We start from the raw sequence: 22,524 nt of genomic DNA on the forward strand, positions 1-22,524 counted from the left end.
TAATTAAAGTGAGCCGAACACACTGTCAATCATTATTTTTAAATCTGTGATTCTACACTATAATTAAAGTAAAACTGAATCATGAATTCTGTACTGTCAGTGTGAAGGTAAGTAAATCAATTTAACAATTTGTGATGACAAAGAAAATTCCATAGATGTAATAGATTTAGCAACATCTGAGTGATTATGTCTGATCATACAACATTACTAGTATGCTGCCTTTCCTCTTTGTATCCCGTCTCGGTGTTTATCTCATTCTCATCGTTATCTTCAACAAGAGCAGCCTCATCCAAATTGCCCTGAACCTCCCTTTTTTCTAAATTTCCCAGCAAAAGATATTGACACACTGTAGGCTTGATCACTGAACAATCAACCATTTCATTATACGAAGTTACTAAGCTTGGACGGCGAAGGCTTGGGCAACTGTCAGATGTCACCGACACTCCACTTTCAAAGAAAGACGACGCTCGTCGACTGATGTCTCCAGATAAGTCTCCTTGACTGAATGATCTCAACATTGAGTGCACTTTTATGCTGCTTCGCCTTCTCAATGCTGAACACTTTCTTTGTTCTAGCTGACTCATTGAGCTCCAAGTGATATCGTGTGCAGCATCATTTTCTACTAGTGTCACCCTGACTCTGCCGGCTCCTCCATGTGCACTGACTTCAGTATTTCGAAAGCTAGAAATCTCATTATTATGATCGTATGAATCCCCAGTTTGTGACGCACTAGGTGGCTCACTGTAGCAACTCTTTCCTTCAGATTCTTGTTCCAAGAGCTCCGCTGTCACATTGTCAGCAGGCAAAGTAGCGTCTTCGGTTTCGTCCTTTTTAATTCGAGCTGGTAAATCCACTTGACAGTTTTCTTCTTGTGGAGATCTCATTTCTGCACCATCCATAGCATTTGCATTGTCTGTCGGCTTCTCAAAATATCCTGTAACAGCAGATGGAGATTTAAATGTACTGCTGACGATGCTACCACGACTTCTGCTGTATGCTTCATCAGCTTTGCCTCGCACAACAGCATAAACTTTAGTGCCATACACTAATCCCAATACAACACTGTGATTTGCACTGAGAATGACACAGTCGACAAGAAAAATATGATCGGGATTTGTACCCAACAGTGATAGAACATGATCAAGCAAGACAAACAGAAATAACATGATCATGATATTGCAAATAGTCACAAACAGGCGCTTGTTTTCATGAAACGGAGCCGGAATCATTCGAATCTTGAAACCAAAGTAACATCCCAATACCAAAACAAAGCTCTGCAAGGCATACATAGGAACAGCAAGAAAACCGTTGTTACAACAGACAAACACCTTGAGAGATCCATACCTTGTCTCTTCTAACACTACAGGATCATTCCCCGTCCAAATAGCCAAATAAACAATTACCAACATCACCACAACAGCAAGCCTCATCAGTAACTGTTTCTCGGTGATATTTACAAGTGGCACTTTTGCTGTTCTATTCTGTCTAGGAGTAGCCATTTGGTAAGCAATCAAGAGCAAAGGTCCCGTAAATAAAATCATGCCAATGTGAAACAGCCATCGTTGAAATAAACACGATATATCACTTGGTTTACCAATTGCCACGTACAGAGACCCACAACTGATGAAAAGTCCAAAAAGTGTGACCATAAGACACAAAGTACCAGCCGATTTCACAATGTGTTTATCTCGGTATCGAATCACGAATGCTCCCATTATACAAATAGTAATAATAATGATGGTGGGAATGGTAAGAACGCCACCTCTTAACCCATATTGTGGAGAAAATACACACGGACGGTCATCAACACATTCCTCACATCCGGGAGCGCACTCTAGACAATTGAACACATTGCTAGTCTGGTGAAAACGCGTGCCGCTCCCAGGTGTTTTGTCATACTCTTTTTCTAGAAATGTTCCATTGAAACCCCAAGAGCCCTCATATTCTATAGAAATATCATTCAGTTTGAGAGAAGGGTTGAAGTACCATCCGGGCTTGCACATGCAGGTGTACGATCCACGCCTAAAACCGTAGCCGGGAATGAAGCGACAGAATGTGGTGTCACTATTACATCTGTGGCTTCCTCGAAACTGATCCGTGAGGACATCCTTGTGGCCTTCCTTCGTCGAATTGGCGTGAGGCTCTGTGTCGCACTGGTTGATATCTATGTGGCTCAAGTCGATATCAATCGATGTGACTCCAATGTAGTGGTATATGTCCAAACCGTGAGAAACTCGAGAAAGAAACGGAGCCAAGTAGGTAATCATCCAACGATACGCGCCTCCACAATCGTAATACGGTTTAGTCCAGTATCCGTCATCGACTGTAACGACAGGAAAATCCTGCATGACGGTACTGAGAACTTTGTGTTGGCCTAAAAATTCGAAATGAGACAGGCCCCATTCCAGTCTGCCTTTCAGTTTCTTCCTTGGTCCATGCCACCATTCTGCTTCAGTTTTCTCGTCGGTATAGAAGTAGTTGGGTATGGATAGGTCCTTCACCGTCACGTGTTCGGGGTCACCTAGACTGGTGTCTTGAGACTCGGATGCGTACGGGCAGAAGTTTTGATAATTTTTGTATTTATATCGAGCAAAACAAATGCCCGAACCGATCACGTCTCTGTCAGTTTCAACCGTGTTTCTGACGATGTCGTAGAGCCATCGGTCGTCCATCGGTCCGTAGACAGGATCAAATCTCGCTCGTTGATTCTCACTTGAATTCTCGGCGTCCATCACAGAAAGAACGGACGTGACGAGATTGGCGAGAAACACCGCCGTTCTGGCCTTATTTATCCAACGTTTCTCATCGTACAGTAGCTCGACCGTGTCCAGGGCTCCCGGAGTGCAATTACCTGCCGCTCCTTCGGCGCGTTTTTGATACACCATATGAATGGCTCTGATGGCGACATCGTTGTGATCGGAGGCGTATGTGAGAGACGTTCTCTTCAAGAGTAAGAGCAAAAAACAAGCGTAAGACGAGCTAGACATCATCATTGCTCGCCCAAAACTAGCACTTGGTTTGAAGTATTCTAGCACTTCCAGTCGTGCGTAGATATTAGCTGTCTAGTGTGATTACACGTAAACGTACTATATTTAGAAACGCTGAAGAAGGCTCTAGTGATATCTAGTGATATCTACCTGAAACACTCCGCTCTTTGAATTTACCACTAAAATAGGTCTAGTTTTGTTCTAGTCGCAGTGTAGTCAATACCGGCATACTGTTGGACTAAAGCTAGCTAAAACGGCTCCCCAATCGCTCACGAATAGAGTCACGTCGTCTGAGACCCAAACCTCTTCTCACTCCTTTTCTGAAAGCATTAGTAACTTGCCTTCTGAGACACAATTATTGATATCCCACAAGTGGCAACCAAATGACAAAATGAGAAAAACTGAGTTTCCATTGTCTTATCTGATTATTTAGAAAAACGGTAGAAAATGCAATGTTGCTTAGGCTGCATGATGATATCTACAGTGCTGCAAGTGGTCTACAATCACTGACGTATATGCCTGTATTGTTGATCGCAAGTTAGTATATGAGCAATCTCGTTGCATTTGCCGTACTTTTACGTAATTGCTTGACGTGAATTGAATGCACGGTGTCTATTTTTAGTACTAGTGGATAAACTACCAGTGCCGAGCGACCATGGATGTACATTGCATGTAAACCCTGCTTACATGTGCTGCGATACCGCATCTAGACTCCGAGGTAATGCGTTAAGTTAACTGCAATACCGTATCATGCTTTCTCCACGCGCTTACATTCGTTTCTATGCGGCTATAGACTCGGTAAGACTAAATATAAACTCGTGTAAATCTAGAGTACGGTACACTCACAAATCGCGTGTAAGCCACACTTAGTAAGCGGCGCAGTGGCGTAGCCGGATCCTTCTTCAAGGGAGTGCACCAGCTAGGCAGATGCCTAGGCTCCCTCGTATGTGCGGTGAGTGGATCCGTAGGAGGAGTCTAGACAGATGTCTCGGTTACCTCCAACCGTCAGAGTACGTAGCACACGTACACGTGCACGTGTATAGACAAAAAACTTAGGTCAAAATTTTTGGGGGTGCACGCGCCTGTGGCGTGTAGGCGATTGATGCCATCTCGGTAATTACGCGGTGTACCGTGTTACCTAACAAGTCTCAGTAAAAATGTTACGGACATGCGACAAACTAGTTGCTAGATTTGACGCTAGACGCCGTCTAATTCCAGGGCAACAAAATATCGGCAGTTGATTTGATCTGATCTCTAACTAGATCTAACTCATTGTCGATGTAAAAACCATGTGTTCGGTACCTAGACTATACCGTACGGGAACTATAGGCATGCAGTCTAGAGACCAAACACGACGAAGACGAGAGTCTCACTCTGGAACGCGTAGCGATCACGCGTAGGCCTCGCTTTACAGTTTACACTGCGCGGGTAGTACGTCTGGTTCGGTACACCATCTTTCTGGGTTGGAGTCAAAATCTCCCGCCAACGGATGTCAAAAAGGGGGAGGGGCTGGCTGCGCGAGACTACGTTGGTACGAGATTGCAGCTACGCTAGGGATCGTAGCGGTAAAATGGCAGATTAGAAATGGCACTTGCAGTGCATTACACGCCTTTGAACGCGTACACAGGTTCCCAGTTGAAGCCATGTGCCGCTACTGCAATGCATTGGACTGCTAGGTCCTAGCCTCGCAAGCCAGGCTCTTCCGCGCAGTCGCTGAGCTAAACGCACGTGAATCACACGAGGAGGCGGAGCTTTTGCCGAAATTGCTCTAGCGCGAGAATTCTTCTAGAAGAGCTAGAGCAATTCCGGCAAAAGCTCCGCCTCCTCGTGTGATTCACGCGCGTTTAGCTCAGCGACTGCGCGGAAGAGCCTGGCTTGTGAGGCTAGCTAGATTCCACGCTACAGTCGTTTCCTGCAATCTACTAGCCTCGTACCAGACCCTCTCACGCCGTCGTGCCCGGTTCCCGTATAACACGACAACGCCGGAGAATGGTACGAGGCTATCATCTACTACGCCGACAAAGTACACTTGTAGCTGACACTAATCATGTCCCTAGGGACATGATTGTTGCATGCGGGCACGCCCCCTTTCTCACCCGTTAAGAGGGGCTGTGCAAGAGACTCTAGTACACGTGTACGGTAGTGTGGTATAACTAAAAGTGCATCCGAGGCTGCAATCCACACTGCGTCTGGGGCGAGGCTAGCACGACTCTATGTATCTCGTATCACTATGGATATTCTTGTTTGTGCCAATCACATCTTCGTTTGAACCTGGTAAGGAATGTTACATAATTTACTAGCATGACACATGTTTCTAGGCTGGCAAGAGTAGAATTGCGCGAAACGAGCCAATACGTTTGAGAGCAGCCGACTTGCAAACACTTTTATTCTCTTGCGAGCTAGCCACCGTCCAGGAAACAAGTAGCCAACAAACACTGATCATGACATTTGATCACGGTGTCACGCGCATCACGCTACAGCTACAGATCCACCCACCTAATGTGCAGATGTGTAGGAATGGCATCCATGCAAGTTGGGGGCCCACACATTTCGGCTAGATTTGGCAAAAATTTGGCTAGATAGTTCACCATACCAATGATTCTTCTTACTCCCACTGCATTGTTTGGGCTTTTCATCTTCTGTATTGCTTCTATTTTCTTCGGGTCAGGTTTGAGACCTTCATTTATCAATCAGCGGTGATAGTCTGGCTACCATTAGGAACGTTTGAAGTTGAGCGCTACGTGGGTCCAAGATCTCTGTAAGGAGTACTGAGAGAGCCGGTTCGGATGCGTTTGGATGCTTTTGTATGGGCCGCCATTTTAGATTCTTCTCATCCCTACATATAGCCTCGAACTTCCAGACCAGAGTGCGCGCGAAACGCGAGAAGTCTGTTTACGAATTAGATGGACTCGTGCCTGAGGGTTGGACCTTAGCTAAACAGATTATCAAGAAAGCCGGATGTTATGTTTGTATAAGAAGCTATCTTAGACTGATTGCATTCTTAGCGTGTGTTGTCACGAGGACGCAAACCACTAGATATGGTGATTTGAAGTAAACCCTAACGAAGAGTCAGATGCTGTTAGACTACCATTTAGCATCGCTATTGATAAATACTTTCGAAATCATTTTAGAATCAATTTTAGGACCAATTTGTTAAATGGCGTCTGAAGCTAAATTAATTAGAGTTAACCTAGGTTAGAAACGTCGTGTGAAAGCACCCTTTGTGCCAGTGTCCCATGAGAAATTATGTCCCATATTTGACCCCCTAACTTCGTCGGATCTTCATAGTCTTATATATATATAACCAGGTAACTTCGCCAGACTTGAAAGTCTGGCCCCGGCGCGAGGATCGGAGCCCAAGTATGCGAACCGTACCGTGCTGCAGGAGATGGTCATCAGACCGAGACTCCGACCTCCGGCCTTTCACGTTGGAATACCAACGGAGATATGGGTGGGAGGGCAAGGAACAGCAAATTTTCTGAAGCGTTGACGCTTGCAATTGCTACAATAACCGCAACCCTCCTGCAGTGCCAAGTCTAGAGTACTTCGCGCGGGTAACTCCGCCCGTAGCTACAACGCGCGCTAGCGGTGCCGCTAGCGCGCACGACTCCGGGTGGAGTCGACTCTGTAACGATGTTAGACAACATTAGATCCGGGACTCTACATGTATGATGACAGAAAGGGTCTGGCTACGCGAGACCCTACGTAGCCCCTGTGGTTCCTACGCCTAGGCCCGGGCACGCGCTCTACCACTGCAGGGCTACCCACGCTTAGAGGTGAGAAAGACGAAACCCTTCTGGTATTTCAGCTGCTGCAGCAGATGTAGAGAGTAGAATGGATTGGCATGGTCTAGATGACACGTGAACGATAGGTACGATAACCCCATCTTTAACTAAGTTAGAATCTTTCGTAGATTTAGCTAAGGAGCGGATGCTACAAATGTTGCAATTGCATTGCAATGCGTCTTCTACGTCAAGTTTCTGAATTAGGAATATGTCTACACCATGCTACACGGTCACCCTAAAAACTTCTTTTTAGTTTCTTAATAATTAATTAATTAATTAGCAAACACGGATGCTTTTTTAGTATGAACTACAAGAGAGTGAAAGAGAACAGAGATCGAGTAGTACACTTGGAAGTTTTTAGTAGCTATCTAGACTAATGCAAAGACTCAAGTGTTAGTTCAATGCAGGAAAGAGAATTCTGTAATTTCAGGCGTACACAGCAGATAACTCAAAACATGCAAGCAGTGACATTGTGCATGCTTGAAAATGTTTCGCCATGCACGTCCATCGTTGAATCTTCTACTAGCTTTGAATTGTTGGTCTGCAGGAGTTGCTGTCGTCAAGACAGTCGCAGGAGGTGGAGACGTACACATAGGCGAAAAAAGTGACTGCGTCGACGAAAAACGAACTATGGATGGCGTTGGCTCTGACGCTCGATTTAACTACCCGTGGGGTATCGCCTACGATGGGATCACTCACTCGCTTTACGTCGCTGACTGTGTAAGCAGCCGTAGAACGAAGCTGCAGGGCAATTGTAAGCGTGCACAATTATTATGCCGTATTGCGTACGCAGGGCTGTCCAAACACCAAACACAGCAATGATCGCATTCGAGCAATCAATCTTCCTACACGTAAGACTTTCTTACAATTTGAAAATTCTATGTGCGCTATTGACTGCATGTATAGTTGCTGTAGCGACACTTGCTGGTGCTCGGCAGGGCTATCTAGATGGGAAAGGAATTGCGGCCCAGTTTTTCCACTCAGCTGGTATGTGCATTTGGTCTTTCGGCTATGGTTCACTCTAGGATACAGCCTTACATTGTAGGAATGTGTGTTCATCATCGAGACCGGCAGATCTTCATAGCAGACAGCGTATGATCAAAGAATAATTATACTATTAGCGGTTTATCTGTAGACAAAATAGTTCATAATTAATTTGTTTTTGTTGTCTAAGGGCAACAACTGCGTTCGACGGGTCAGTATAAATACAGGTGCCACTTTGATACATAAACAATTTAGATTGAAATTGATATCCACCTCGTTCTAAGGTGACGTCATAACGTTCGTTGGCAGCAGACAACCCGGGTTCCAAAATGGTGTCGGCCAACAAGCCGGTTTATATAATCCACAAGGCATATGTCTCGATGAAGGCAGGGATATCCTCTACATAGCCGATACAGTGAAGAACTTCAAGAAATTGTGTGGTCATCTCTTCATTCTTGCTTTATCTTAATTTCTAGGACAACCATCTAATTAGAAGAGTCCTTTTGTTGAAACGTCAGTACGCTAAAGTCTTCGTACAAATTAATTTGTGACTACTTTGAGTATAGGATTAGTGCATACGATAGCTGGTCAGGCCAGAAGAAAAGGCAACGCCGATGGTTATGGTGACACAGCTCTTTTCTATCATCCGACCGGTTTGGCTTATGATTCTACTCACGACATCCTATACGTGACCGATCACGTAAGATTTTCAACTGCATGTGTACTGTATAGCCGTCGGCCGGTGATGTAACTAACACTACATCTCATTGCTTGCAGTACAATCACCTTATCCGACGAATACTATACCCGGATACCAATCGTATACTCCGTATTCATCAGACCTTGCTGTGCAACCGTTTGTCTATCTATCTATCTGTCTAGCTTACGTGTCTACCCTGGCGGGAAGCGTGCAAGGATATCGGGATGGCACTGGCATCCTGGCACACTTTAACTATCCCGAAGGCGTGGCGTTCGATCGTATACATCGCGTACTATACGTTGCTGATTTTGTAAGTCGGACAGAAACATACATAAATGTACTTTGTAGCGAGCATGTTCCAATGAGAATTTGTTTATTCTAGGACAACAACGCTGTTAGAATTGTCCATGAAGACGGTTTGTAAATCGATATCGAATAAAAACGGCGCGATTCAATCGTTTGTGTATCTATAGGTCATGTGACAACACTAGCCGGAGGTCAACAGGGTGCATTGGACGGTATCGCAACTGAGGCGACATTCTATCACCCAACTGGCCTCACTTTTGATGCAACCAACAATACTTTATATATCACCGACCAGGTATTCAACATCTACGTCTATCCCGTTATTGCTTAACTGCTTCAAATGCGTTTATTACCGACAGTACAATCACAAGATACGCAGCATAACCACGCTAGGGGCAACGATAAGTCTGCATCAAGGGAATCGAATGCCGATATGTGAGTAGCAATCTTAGTATGTATTATTGTGTGATGCAATCCAAGTGTATGATGATTGGCACTAAACGTGTTTGCTGTCGTTTGAAAGATGGCTACGGGATGCTACTGACTGCAGTCATAGTAGTGGTCGCAATACTAGCAAGAAGACGTGAACTAATGCGTCTCGTCATGTAAATGGCTTATTTCGTCACTTTGAGGTCGACTGGGTTATGTTTTAATCCGTGCAGTCAATGATAATCGAATCATTGTCGCTATTTCATGAGACGATTATAGATTATGAATTAATTAAGGAAAAGGTATGCTAAAAGATCGTACATTAAAAGAAACAGCTAGATCTGTGTTGTTCGTCACCTAGTGCATCAGCCGCTAACATACCTCCCACACTGCCTCCTCTTGCTAGCTTTTCTTCGGCTTCGACTGCTTCCTGCTGCATCCGTGCTCGCATCCGGGCATCGACTGCCACAGTGAGGGACAACCCGACGCACCATGCGCACGTGTCCGTGTCGTAAGGCATGTAGACGCATGAAGGAGACGCAGAAAAGCGTCCGGCGTGTGCAGCAATACAGTCAATGTCTAGAGTAACCTAGACACATGCATAAACAGTGTGACAATTCGACCGAAATATTTGACGAGGAAATGCGAACTTTAATCTTTGCCGGAAGCAACTCGAAGCAAAAGAAAATCGCTTCGTCCTCGATTGCGTAGGATGTGAGTAAGTCTTCATCTCTATACACTCAAGTACATGCATGTAAGGTTCTCAGTAAGTATGACGTTTCATCTTGTGCTTACCCGATCAACGAGTCGAGTACGTCTCGTTTAATATCAAGAGCTGCCGGTACACAAATCTTACAAACGACCAGTTCCAGTGCCTCGTCGCTGTGATTTCTTAAAGTGACGTCAAGTGTACACGTGCTTCCTTTAACTTTGATGTCGTCGGCAATGAAAACGACAATATCTAACTTTCCATCATTTCTCGATTCGGGTAATCTACATGAACACATGCACACACGATATTAAGCATAAAATAGTTCAGATTGTTCCAATTGAAAGCAATACTAGAACAAGTATCGTACGTTTTCGTTCGGTATTTGTATTGAACGCAGAAAGGAAGAAAGCCGTCTTCGGGACTTTCCGCAAGCTCCACTTTGACAGCGACGTCATTCGAGTTCGTCGAATCAATACGAGAGCGAATAATAGAGGACATCGGATGAGGCACGGTCAGCGTCTCGGGTTCGTCGTCGTTCACAGTCGCTCGTACTTTCCACTGCTTTGGCTTGTCCTCCTCTGATTCTGTTTCGTCATCCGAGTTGTCGCCATGATGTGGCGTCCGGAAACCAAACTTACTGTGGTAAGCAATCAGTGCTTTCACTGCCATTGCCGTACACTAGACGATATCAACAATTAAATGACAGCTATAGCAAACAGCTCGACCGTTGCATGCTTGACTAGTAGTTTAGCTGTTTAACGTACGTGTCCTGATCCGAAATTGCCTTTGTTACAGTTGGCCATGAGCCATCGGAAAGCGAGGATGGGGCAACCACTGTCTCCTCCTCTTTTGAGCCAACACAACAAGGCAAGACTAGTGACCGCAACAACTAAGTGTCATATGCTGAAAGCAAAGAATTGTGTACTACACGTACCTTGTTGTTTCTACGTCTCTTGCTGTTTCTCCCATTGGTATTAGAGTGGTGTGAGCGCCTGACACTCGACCGTCGTCCTTCTGCCAGTTGACTAATCTGTCGGCCGCCAGATGCCCCGCTTCTGTATCTCCATAGTTGTATAGAGCAAGACATGTAAGACTCAAGCGGTACGGATCTCGCAACTGCGCAACATGAGCTTTGGCAGAGTCCATCCAACGGCTCAATTGTTCTTTCGGGTGTTCTGCCTAGTGCACACACAGCCACATCACACAAGACAAGTTTTCAACAATAATAAAACATATTCCTCACTTCAGTTAGAGCCCACAAGGCATACGATCGAATCAGCCTACGTTGATACCGCTGGTTTTCCTCACACGACAAAACCTTGTTGCGTCTCTGAATCACCAGCTGCTCCATCAGCCAATCCCGCGCTCTACAAGTCAATATTCGGTTATCATTCCATACCAAACGAGCTTACTGCGAGACCGTTTCGATACCTTGCCATTACAGATGGATCCGCGCTCCGTAAGCGCACAACATGACCGAGTACCACAAGCGCAAAACAAGTCGCTCTCACCGACGCCTTATTTTCCTCTCCAATAAATCGAGAAAACCCTCCTCCTGCTCGCCGGCATCTCAACAGCTGCTTCATAGCACTGTTAACAAGACCATCGACCGACTCCACTTCAGAGTACCCAGCAGTGCCGCTACGAACCCAAAAATCAATACTATACAACTATACCATGTTCGAACGCGGCTGAAACTCAATCACCACATTCCTTGTCTTACCGCATGTAATGTCGCAACAGCACGGTACCGGTAAATGCGATAGACGCCGCGTGTTCAAGCCAAAGCGAAGGCGTAGAGCAAAGATAGTCAAACGAACACGACGCAATGGCAATGACACTATCAAACCCCTGCAATAAATTCCGATACAGACACACTGGACTATACAATGGGTAATGAAAGACAAAACTCCACCTGCAGCTCAACGTGCGCCTCTTCACACGGCGTGTTTGGCGTGGCGTGCAGAACAGCCGTAACCGTGTCGTCTTGTTCCACACATCTCGTCCAGAAGCTCTCCTTCCGACGACCAACTAATCTCAACGGTATCGCCGAAGTAAGAGTACGAACATAAGAACCAGCCTGTAAGCCACCCGCTCATACACACAAAACACCATCGAGCACTCTACAATAAATCTTACCGTCGCAGTAACAGTTACAGTCATTCCTTGCATCTGCTCAGTGAGAGGTCCCACTTGAATTTGAATGAAATCGGTGACACCAGAGCGAGGAACAGTCAGGGTGCCGAGCACGCCCTTGTCGGTTGTGTGACTCGGATCTCTAACGTTATTCAGTAATCGACATACCTGCGGGGTAGTTGTACCCTCTAAGGCACAACTCAACTCAACTTGCAGCTCTTCGTGTCCGCAGTTTGATAGCGAAAGAGGCACAAACAACGTGTCCTCAGAGCAAAGATAGTCAGGAATCGACCAAGCAAGATGTAGGGGATTCTGAGTTGAAATGTGACTCCGAACGCGACCGAGCGCTCCAGATGTCGTGAAAGCGTCCACCTACAGTTACAACAAACTTACGATCACTGCGTTCGCGTGGAAAATACCGTTTAATAAAAGACCTTGAGATCGTAGAAGCTGACGAAAGAGTCTGCAGTGACAGTGAAGTGAGCGGCGCCCTTTTCATCCGTCTTCATGTCCGCTGTCCAATAGACGGTTTTCGTCGAGGGCTTATTCGATTGTGTAGCACGAACTGGTCGATCACCCCACACCGCACACGGCTCGATGATTATACCTTGTCGTACAGCCGGTCCCTCTTTATGTCCCAAAGCCGCTTCCCAATCTAATACCCCCTGCAACAGCTATTGTAATTAAACATTTTTGAAGCATATACAGTATATCTCACCAAGCCTCCTCGATCACGCGTTGCGAGATCGGCTGGTTTATCTTTCTCATCACTCTCGCACTTTAGCTCTCGTTCAGTTTCCACTCTGGCGATGGAATCGCGTGCACTGTCGTCCTCAAACGAATCATCTAGAAATGATAAAGATGACACTTATTATTTTTATTAACCAAATGACCTCGACACAATCACCAGCATAATAATGTTTTTCTTCTACAACTGGATCAACGGAATCGCGATATTCTTGAGCCAAGAGATTGACTGCCTTTGCACCGTTTTCCAGACCTTTGGTTTTGTCCATTTGACTTACTTGGTCAGTGTTAATCCATCTCAGATATGATGTATGTCTACGTAGAGTTTCCATGCCCCACCACAGCATACCCACTTTCCAATGATCATACCATGCCAAAAAGTGATTACGTTTCCTTTGCTCTATCTTCTCATCTGTTGATTGCTTCACCTCTGCCAACGTCAGCCCATTGTCTGTAGTCTCTTGGCTCTGATCTAAGGGTACGACAGCAGGAGCTTCAACAGACGTTGACTCTGCACTTTCTTGATTATTCTCAGCTACATCACTTTCTTTGTTGACTGTGTCGTTTTTTTCTGTCTCTACCATGATTTCATTTTTGGGTATGTCGGTGGTAGTGTCCTCTTGGTGACTGTTGGCATCTGCTGCAAGCTTCTTTGTCTTATCGTTTTCTTTGTCAGCCTCCACGCTCTTCTCATCTGTTGCAACCACCACTGCGTTAGTATCAACTTCAGTTGTCTTCACAGCACCGTTGCCATTGCTGTCACAGTCTGCTTGGTTACTGTTTGTCTCATTGTTGACTTCAGCTAAGTTGTTGGTAACGTCAGTGGTGTCTCTATTTACATCATTTATAATTTGAATTGTATTCGCTTCGTTTTCAGTCACAACTGTTGTATTCGCAGATGTCATGTTGAGTACCTCGCTTGCTTGAAGTGTATGATGATTTGAAATGTTCTCACAAGGGAAACCTTGAGCTCCTCCTGGATCTTGCGGGTTTGCCTTCTGAGAGCATTCTGCAGTGTCATCATTCATAAATTCTGCTTTCTGTATATTTGATAAATCTTCATTTTCTTCAAGCTTCATTTCTATGTAATTCAGAGTTGTCCAGAAATCAAACAAATTAGTGAGATTTGAATAGTGCAAAATAGATCTTGGATGAACTTTAATTACGGCTGGAGTAAATGGAGGGTACAGTGATGAGGCATAAAGTGGCACACAGTCCTGCTGAAATATGTTATTCACATAAATATCACAAGTTAGCACATGAGTCAGAGGGTTCAACTCAATAGCAGCTTCACTCTGCAAATGATCACCAAGCTGACTAAGAATAAGATCCTTCAACGTCTTGATCGGCTCAAAAGAAGACAATTTAAGCTTGAGTGGTTTGCCAGGAGGACCACGACTTCGACCTTTACCTCCAGTTTTAGCAGGAGCAGTCTTGGGAGCTTCTTTAGGAGGAGCTTTCTTTCCTTGCTGCTTACCACCCTTCTTCTGATTTGATGTGTCTTGAGCAGTTTCGACACTTTCTGGTAGTTTGGGAGGCTCCCTATTTGGTTGATCTTTCAGCACCACAACACCAAACGTTCCTGTAATCTCCAACGGGCAGAGTTTAAGCCGTAGAACGTTTCTTTCTACCGTCTCACCATCCAGCTCAACTCTGCTTGCCTGAAGTCCTTCAGTAATGTAATCAGATAAACAGATCAACCTCCGAGGAAACTGTTCTTCCGGAATGAGCGCGCTATAAAAGTAAACACTGTCACCCTCTTGCAGACCATACTCAGCAGGCGTATACTGCAGATCTAAATTCCGAGGATCATTGGACCACCCAGCTGTAGGAAGAAATGACAAAAGTTGAACACAACCGTGATCAGAAAGCACGGGACCTTCCCATTCCACATTCTAAAAAATAGTATATGACGTGATTAACTAAAATTTTGTAATCACAAACACAACCAAATTACTGACATTAACAGTAATGAGTCGAGAGAGAAACTGATAAAGAGTCATATCAATCAGTATCTGTAACGGTCCGTCTAGACGACACAGACATAAGCTCTCGTTCGACACAACCGTCACGGCCGCAGCACATAGCACAGTCTGGTTTACAAAACATTGATTAGTTTCATCAACGAAAAAGAAAGGTATCCTGCTACTGTCAGAGACAGAGATACCCAACTGTTGACATGTCTCTCTTAAAATTGCTTCCACCTACACGCAATCGATAACCAATACGTTTACAGTAAACCCAATACTATAAAATGCAGTATAATTACGGTACCGTTGAGGTTGAAGCGACGTCCATTAGTGTTGTTGACTGAGCATTATTGTATGTCACATCTAAGTCAATACGTCTCTCTTTGATTTCAGTCGATTGTCGTAAAGGTCCATAACGAGAAAGTCGTCCAAATTGCTCACACTCACTGAGGTAAGCCAACTGCTTGTAACTACAAACCACACAAAAACTGCAAAAAACGAAAGCAAAGAAAACAAGAAAAACTTAGAACCCATAGCCTCGAGCATCTGCCAAATCTCCATTAGCTCCGTTGCTGATAAGATACTCAATAACTTGAGCAGCAGTCTTCGATGTGGCATATCGAGCAGCGCAATGTAAAGGAGTCAAAAGCAGACCTTTAAAACAGCTTGGTTTAATTCACTCAATGGCCGTCTGACCACAAACGTTACCGTCACTAGTTTGGACGTTGAAGTCTATCACCATACCACGAACAGTGGAAAATACTTTCAATGCATGAATTACATCAACATGCCCGCCTGCAGCAGCATAATGAAGTGGAGTCCACCCAGTAGTACAAACACCACAAGACACATAGATAGTTGAATGCGTGCCGGTACCGGCCCAAGTCTTGTAGTCGTGTTCCAAAAGCAGCTGAACAATATCCATGTGACCACAGATAGCAGCCATTGCCAAGGGTGTCACACCTAGAAAAGACATAAACCTTCAGTATCATGTCATAGAAAACGGCTCTGGCAGTTGAGATAATTATCCACCTAATTATTAAATTAGTAGCTTGCTATAGTGTTACTCACTTTCTAACGGTTTGACGCATACCAAGGTATTGGGCAATATAATAGCAAACCATAGCACATCTAGCTGTTTTGCTGATCATATACATGCATTTACCCCATCCGTTGAGTAGAGAATACGTTGCTCCTAATTCTATAAGAACTTGAGCGACGACAAGGTTGCCTCTTTCACAAGCTAAATGTAATGGGGTGTTTCCATCTGACCAGCCTTTCCTTTGAGCATCAACGTCTAGCCCCATTTCATCCAGCAAAAGCTTCAGAAGACTTCGCACTCTCTGCTTGCTGTTTGTATGATATGAACGAGCAACGGCATGCACCAATGTCTCTCCTTGCCAGCTCATAAACTGCAGTTCTGTTAAGGTTTTTGATCACTAGTAATACACAAAATGTAAACAACTGTTCACTAACCCTTTATGCCTGCTGCATCTACAGCTGCTTTCAATTGATCATAAGACATGTTTTGTATAGCCCTCCAAATCATAGGCGTAGAAGATTTTTCCAACTCGTTCCCTATTTTTTCAAGATGTGCTAATTTCCTGCTGGTCCTTCCAATTAGACAACAAAATGATGACAAACGGTGGACTAAAGTCCATTGTAACGTTTGTGACGTTCCTCCTTGTCTCTTCTCTATAACCTAAACACAAAACACTCGGTAATCAACAGATCTCCTCAGTTCAAGGTTGCTGTGTCTATTGCTCTAACTCTTTACCTTTGATTCAGTTCTTGGACAACCGCCAGAAAAAATGGCATCTCTATTCTTAGTTTTGGGCACAACGTCTTGGCAATTTGGCCAAGCTTTAGACAAGGAAAACTGTTGGCAGTAGATTAGGAACAGCATTAATCATATTAAGTTGATATTATTTGAGACTACATACCTCAGAAACAAGACTCTGTTCGAGACAATTGTCACTCAATGTGTCGGTGAGATCAAGACATTCCATACCGCATAAATGAATTTCTGGAAACGGTTGTGCCTTTTCGCTAAATCAATACACTCTTACACTACATCTTGATTACCCGAGTGATCATCTATGATATACTACTGTAGTACTTACAACTTGACAGCCATCCCGTCCACGCTGTTTTCAACCTGATCGTTGCCTTCAGTGACAGTCACTCCAAGATGAGAGCAAACGGGACGTCCAGATTTACCGTCCAACGTCTGAACTCTCACATCTATAAAATTCTTCTCCAAAGAGGAAGAACTCAACCATACAGAATCAGTTAGTATGGTCAGTCTGAAACAGAAAAAGAGAAGGTTACAGAGATTATGGTTCAAAAACCGATCGCTTGGATGTCATGCCTTCTAGAGCATTTGACAAATATCATCTTTTCCGCTACTGTCACATCTTCCTTGGTCAAGAGAGCAACTCGAACGGCACCAGAAACAAATGACGGTAAGGCTAGTAGAACATCATGATACATTTCCCATCTATCTAAATTGACACGATTTTGGCAAAAACGTGCACTACTCCTGGTGTTGGGAAATAACAAGTCGACAGAAAACAGCTCGTTGCCCAACTTGAAAGATTTGAGACAACAAAAACTCTTATGGGAAGAGCCAACTCGAAGCCAAATAGGAGAAGATCCTTCATACTATTAAACACCAATTCAATACCAAACAAAACAACGATCACAAATTATATTCATCTTACCACTGATCGTCTAGAAGACAATGAGAAACCGCGCTCTCTAGGTTTAGGTAACTCGCACAAACCAGACAGATGACCGCACTGCACAGTAACCAAGCGATACACTCTGTTCAGTCTTGGAGTAAACACGAGATATCCGCCATGCTTGTCCACACATTCAGCAGTACAAACGGACTCAATCGCCTCGCTATCGTCAGTCAACTCCTGCACCTCAACAGCAACAGCTACCAGCTCTACATAAACATCAAATCTCTATCCAACCACGCAAAACTCTGACGATTTGTAGTACCTCCATATTTGTTGCGAGCTTGGAAATACAGACCACATTGTAAACCAACAACAAGATAACTGCTCTCCAGATATGCAATAAGTTGAACTCGTTGAGGAAGCGGCACATACTTGGTCACAATGGTGACCTGTTCATTTGCAGTCATGCGACAAACTAGACTGACATCTTCACATGCTGGTAGCTCATTGGGAAGAAGAAATGTGATGGGGAAACGAGACAATTTAGTTGTAGTTGAATCCATAGTGTAGACCTACAATAATCACACAAGGATTCATACATACATTGAAAATATACAGACAGCAGTGACCATTGCAAATGTAATAGTGCCATCTAACTGACCTGGTCATTTCCCACTGAAACAGTGACGGTAGCAGACGTCGGCGTATGGTCATCACTTTTCACAGGAGGTGCAGTGAGCATTGCGTGGACTTTGTCTCCGGCAACATAGCTCTAACATCACAAATATTAACAGCAAGAAATCAAACAGCACAGCAACAACAACAGTGACAAAAACAACACTAATCCCAGCAATAACACTAACAACAACAACAACAACATAATCAATAAAATTTGTTGCATTCTTTCCCTTACCTTCTTTGCAAACTCCAACTTCTGTTTCATCTGCTTTTTGCCAGGTTTTCTCACAACAAATGATCTCTTAGCAGGATCACAAGAAAGTTCTGGTAGGACAAGGTAAGATGCTGTAGCAACATAGTTACCACATTCGGCTTCATTTGGTATACTGATCTGCGCTCCCCATGCACCGCAATGATCAGTCTCTTGCAAAGCAATAATCCATGTTACTTCGAGGCCACTGGGTTGTAAGATTGAAACTGATGGGCGTGCAGCAGCTAGTCGTTGAACTTCAGCTTTCTTCAAAGGTGGACGTTGAGTGTGTGCATCTAGCATGACAGCACGGAGAAATACTGTCTCTCCTGGATGATAGACGTTCTTGTCCGTTGACAGATACGTTACATACACAACGTTAACAATTTCCATTTGGTGTGTAGTAAGTAGGTCACCGTTTGGTAAAGCGACCAGAACTTCTTCCTCTCTTTCTTGTTCATCGCTTTCTTTATGTATCACTTCACTTGTCTTCTCAGTGACATCATCTCCGTCAGACATTCCCGCCTCTTCGCCATCTGATGATTCATCTGTTAGCTTCTCAAGCTCCACTTCTAAACCACGTTAAATACTCGACTATAGACACTCCTACTACGCTGATTTAGAGACGTACCAGATTCAGCAGACGCAAGATGAGACGCAGACGGAAAAACACTGCCCGTCACAACTTTGGCGCTACTGCTGCTTCCACAGCCCATTGCGTTTGCGCCACGTACTATAGACTTGCGAAACGTCCTTAGTCTCAATGACGCTCTAGAAAAAAGTAAACTCGGCCTCGTCGACCAGTGCACAACAGCTATAGTCCACACACCGTGTTCTCGATTGTTTGTTTGTTTCGAGGTAACCGTTCCACACGACGATCCGAGACCCGTATAGATGTCTCCCACACAGACACGCTACTCGGCCGGTCACAGCCCACCATACAGTTACATAAAGGTGTATATAGCTATAGACTTACGTGAACATATAGCTCCCTCAACGCGTCCAACATCTGAATGCTTTGTTACTGAACAAAACTGAATATTTCAAAATAAGTTTCTTGATCACTAGCGGTACCGCCACACAGAATTGTGACCAGATCCTCAACCCTATAGAAGGACATCCAGAAATCATCGAATTTCGCAAGATGTACGTGTACACGGTGTTGTATGGTCTTGCGTGTTAACTTAAATAGTAATACAGCAACTTGCAATTGCTATACATTTGCTTACAAGCGGTTCGAAGTAACTTAGTCCCGTATGTGTCTCCCTCTCCTCAGACGTCAGCTACTCAACATGAGCTACAAAGTACTGCTGTGTACGGCTGTCGTCCTTGCGGCTGCAGTGTCTGCAGACAAGCCAAACATCGTCGTTCTGTTTGCAGACGACGTACGGATCACCTGGCTAAGTTCTCAACAGACCAGTAGACTATATTGTCCTTGTTTGTTGCAGTTAGGATTCGGAGATCTCGCCGTTTATGGCCATCCGACGTCTACGACTCCAAATCTCGACAAGATGGCGAAAGAAGGTTTGGTATTCACTCAGTTTTACAGTGCCAGTCCCGTCTGCAGTCCATCTCGGTATCTACGGTTCACTCCCACAAGTCTGTATCGAGACATACTTATAGTCTGCACGTTGCTCGCTCAGGGTTGCTTTGCTAACCGGACGCTATCAGACTAGAAGTGGAATTTGGCCGGGAGTGTTCGGAGCTGCATCGACTGGAGGTTTGTACGTCTGTAGTTCTCTGTAAAGTTTAAATTGCTCTATTCGTGAAAAAAAGCGATCTATACATTAGGCATTCCTCACAACGAGACAACATCCGCGGAGGTCCTGAAGCAAGCTGGATACGCTACCGCCATCGTGGGCAAATGGCATTTGGTACCATATATTCAATAATTGTTGCCTTGCCTTCTAAAGTATGGTAGAGTACTCACGGTTTCACTGTTGCTGTTGTGCTTAGGGTGTCGGCAAAAACCAGACCTACTTACCTACAAATCACGGATTCGATTACTACATGGTAAAATTTAAATAGATTATCTAGCAAATTCCCTTTAATCACAGGTTTTATAATATATCACGTGATTCGTTAGGGTATTCCTTACTCTCACGATATGTGTCCCTGCCTTATTTGTTTCTATCCAAACCAAGCTTGCTTTGATAAATGCAGAACAGGTATTTATCTCTCTTTCCTGGAATCAGTTGATGGAAATTCAGGAAAGTTGTGTAATCGAGTAAAAGCCGTAAACATGTGTAGGTGACACCCCATGTCCAATCTTTGAGAACACGAGGATCATAAAACAGCCAGCAGATTTCACAACACTCACTGCAACCTATACAAATGCCGCCACTTCGTTCATACAAAAAAATGCAGGTAAATCTGCTAAAATAAACTGTACTTAAATACTCTGCCAAATTGTACTGATAGCTGGAAAGACACCATTCTACCTGTACTTGGCCTACCAGCACACCCACCATCCTCAATTTGCGAGCAAGGAATTTCGGAATTCCTCTATAAGAGGGACATTTGGTGATTCATTGGCAAGATAACTCGCATCTGCAGTATGTTGTGTCTATTGCCGCTAACAGATTGTGTTTTCAGAGCGAGTTAGACTGGAGTGTGGGAGAGGTATTCAAGACACTAGAGAGCAGTGGTGTGGCAGATAACACATTCGTCTTTTTCACTTCTGATAACGGGTGATCAGCAATACCAGCAGACCATAAATGTCAATGTACATATTCCACAGCATCTATTTGTTTGCGTTTTCTAGACCCTCTCTAACTCGTCAGATTCGAGGTGGTAATCAAGGTTTGCTCAAGTGTGGTAAGGGGACAACATATGAAGGTGGCATGAGAGAGCCAGCTATTGCATGGATGCCTGGGAAAGTCACTCCCGGCAGAACAATGGAGGTACATGTTGCTAAATAGGTTGGTGAGAAATACATAACATAAATGTTCAATAATCAGCTGGCAGCCACTGTTGATGTTTTTGTCACTATCTCAAAAATGGGTGGAGGAAAGATTCCTACGGACAGACCAATCGATGGAGTTGACATGGCTCCTATATTATTCAACAATGAAAAGGTACTCGGGCCTTGTTCAGACTTTCTTGTTTGAGCTGCAGATGTGTTTTAGAGCAACAGAGATTTCTACTACTATTATCCATTCGGTCCAAACCCAGACGATGGAGTGTTTGCAACACGTTACAAACAGTACAAAGCTCATTTCTACACTAAAGGGTTCTACTACTATACATTATAAATCAGTAATACACAGCTGTGATCACCGTCATGTACTCCTTTCCTAGTGGTCTAGCAGGTAAGCCATACAGAGATGAAGACTGCTGGGGATCTACACCAAAAACCAAACACGATCCACCCCTACTGTTTGACCTCGTTACTGATCCATCTGAAAGACATCCACTCAGTGGAAAAGTTTATGAAGAGATCATCAAGCAGATCACAGATGTGAGTACCACAACAGAAATAATAAACATTATATAAATCTCCAATTAATTAATAAGATTAACTAAACAAACACTCCTTGAAGCAACCAGATACTTTCTTTGACCAATTTGACTTTCACTACTCATTAGCAATGAAGCACCACCAGTTGTACATACATTGTTAGTAACATACACTCTAGAAACTATTGCAATACATGCACCTTGCTACCAGTCATAAGTACTACAGTACAAGGTTAGTAATTAATTTTAATCTCAGCAATGTTTTAGATGACTATGAAATTCAATAAGGAGATGACATGGCATGAATCTGAGATTCATGGATCAAACTCGAGTGCCATGCCATGTTGCAAACCGGGTTGCTCTCCTTTCCCCACATGCTGCGCTTGTGGTCAAGAAATCCAGCAACATCTCTTTAGTCCAGCACTTGAACTACTGTAGTGTAGCATGTTCTATGAACTCTACTTCCAGGTTGACGCATCTCTTTGTGGTTTCGTAGATATACAATCAAAATATTCAATCTTCAAAGCAATGTTTGTCGAACCAATTTTAAGATAACAACTGGATCTACTTCCGTGTGGAAATGATTTCTAATATACACCACCTAGCTAGCTCGTACCTACTACGTTGCATAGAAAGTCAAAACAGAGAGTGCCTACACACAAGTTTTTCATCAGATCAAACACTAACAACATTC

The 22,524-nt window shown here is 44.1% G+C and overlaps 4 protein-coding genes across 4 annotated transcripts; 2 read left to right on the forward strand and 2 right to left on the reverse strand.

The window, feature by feature from the left end:
* Positions 1-29: 29 nt before the first annotated feature.
* LOC134177959 (metabotropic glycine receptor-like) lies at positions 30-2,987 on the reverse strand. The gene has a single exon (XM_062644737.1). The coding sequence runs from the start codon at positions 2,985-2,987 to the stop codon at positions 195-197; it is 2,793 nt and encodes a 930-aa protein (XP_062500721.1). The 3' UTR covers positions 30-194.
* Positions 2,988-5,163: 2,176 nt separating this feature from the next.
* On the forward strand, positions 5,164-9,427 carry LOC134178098 (NHL repeat-containing protein 2-like). Its single transcript, XM_062644887.1, has 15 exons — positions 5,164-5,261; positions 7,320-7,492; positions 7,566-7,623; positions 7,679-7,759; positions 7,818-7,864; positions 7,947-7,983; positions 8,041-8,171; positions 8,233-8,269; positions 8,323-8,456; positions 8,534-8,576; positions 8,639-8,766; positions 8,839-8,872; positions 8,930-9,057; positions 9,122-9,197; positions 9,286-9,427. The coding sequence occupies exons 1-15, from the start codon at positions 5,201-5,203 to the stop codon at positions 9,369-9,371; spliced, it is 1,254 nt and encodes a 417-aa protein (XP_062500871.1). The 5' UTR covers positions 5,164-5,200; the 3' UTR covers positions 9,372-9,427.
* Positions 9,428-9,451: 24 nt separating this feature from the next.
* Positions 9,452-19,087, reverse strand: LOC134177960 (uncharacterized). The gene is made up of 29 exons (XM_062644738.1): positions 19,003-19,087; positions 18,357-18,943; positions 18,105-18,215; positions 17,766-18,015; positions 17,480-17,709; positions 17,128-17,420; positions 16,880-17,062; positions 16,700-16,805; positions 16,534-16,635; positions 16,233-16,458; positions 15,922-16,176; positions 15,465-15,719; positions 15,287-15,410; positions 15,061-15,226; positions 14,748-14,990; positions 12,947-14,681; positions 12,758-12,885; positions 12,474-12,704; positions 12,043-12,411; positions 11,819-11,983; positions 11,627-11,754; positions 11,335-11,544; positions 11,147-11,270; positions 10,838-11,082; positions 10,668-10,776; positions 10,271-10,581; positions 9,987-10,184; positions 9,842-9,923; positions 9,452-9,780 (listed from the first exon to the last, which is right to left on the reverse strand). The coding sequence occupies exons 1-29, from the start codon at positions 19,085-19,087 to the stop codon at positions 9,514-9,516; spliced, it is 7,518 nt and encodes a 2,505-aa protein (XP_062500722.1). The 3' UTR covers positions 9,452-9,513.
* Positions 19,078-22,520, forward strand: LOC134178096 (arylsulfatase A-like). Its single transcript, XM_062644884.1, has 14 exons — positions 19,078-19,756; positions 19,820-19,947; positions 20,015-20,091; positions 20,163-20,245; positions 20,328-20,384; positions 20,458-20,539; positions 20,622-20,738; positions 20,793-20,905; positions 20,967-21,061; positions 21,136-21,274; positions 21,332-21,448; positions 21,500-21,603; positions 21,672-21,831; positions 22,098-22,520. The coding sequence occupies exons 1-14, from the start codon at positions 19,628-19,630 to the stop codon at positions 22,266-22,268; spliced, it is 1,572 nt and encodes a 523-aa protein (XP_062500868.1). The 5' UTR covers positions 19,078-19,627; the 3' UTR covers positions 22,269-22,520.
* Positions 22,521-22,524: the final 4 nt, after the last annotated feature.

The sequence above is a fragment of the Corticium candelabrum genome, chromosome 4, assembly GCF_963422355.1.
Source record: "Corticium candelabrum chromosome 4, ooCorCand1.1, whole genome shotgun sequence".
Classification (NCBI taxonomy): Eukaryota; Metazoa; Porifera; class Homoscleromorpha; order Homosclerophorida; family Plakinidae; genus Corticium; species Corticium candelabrum.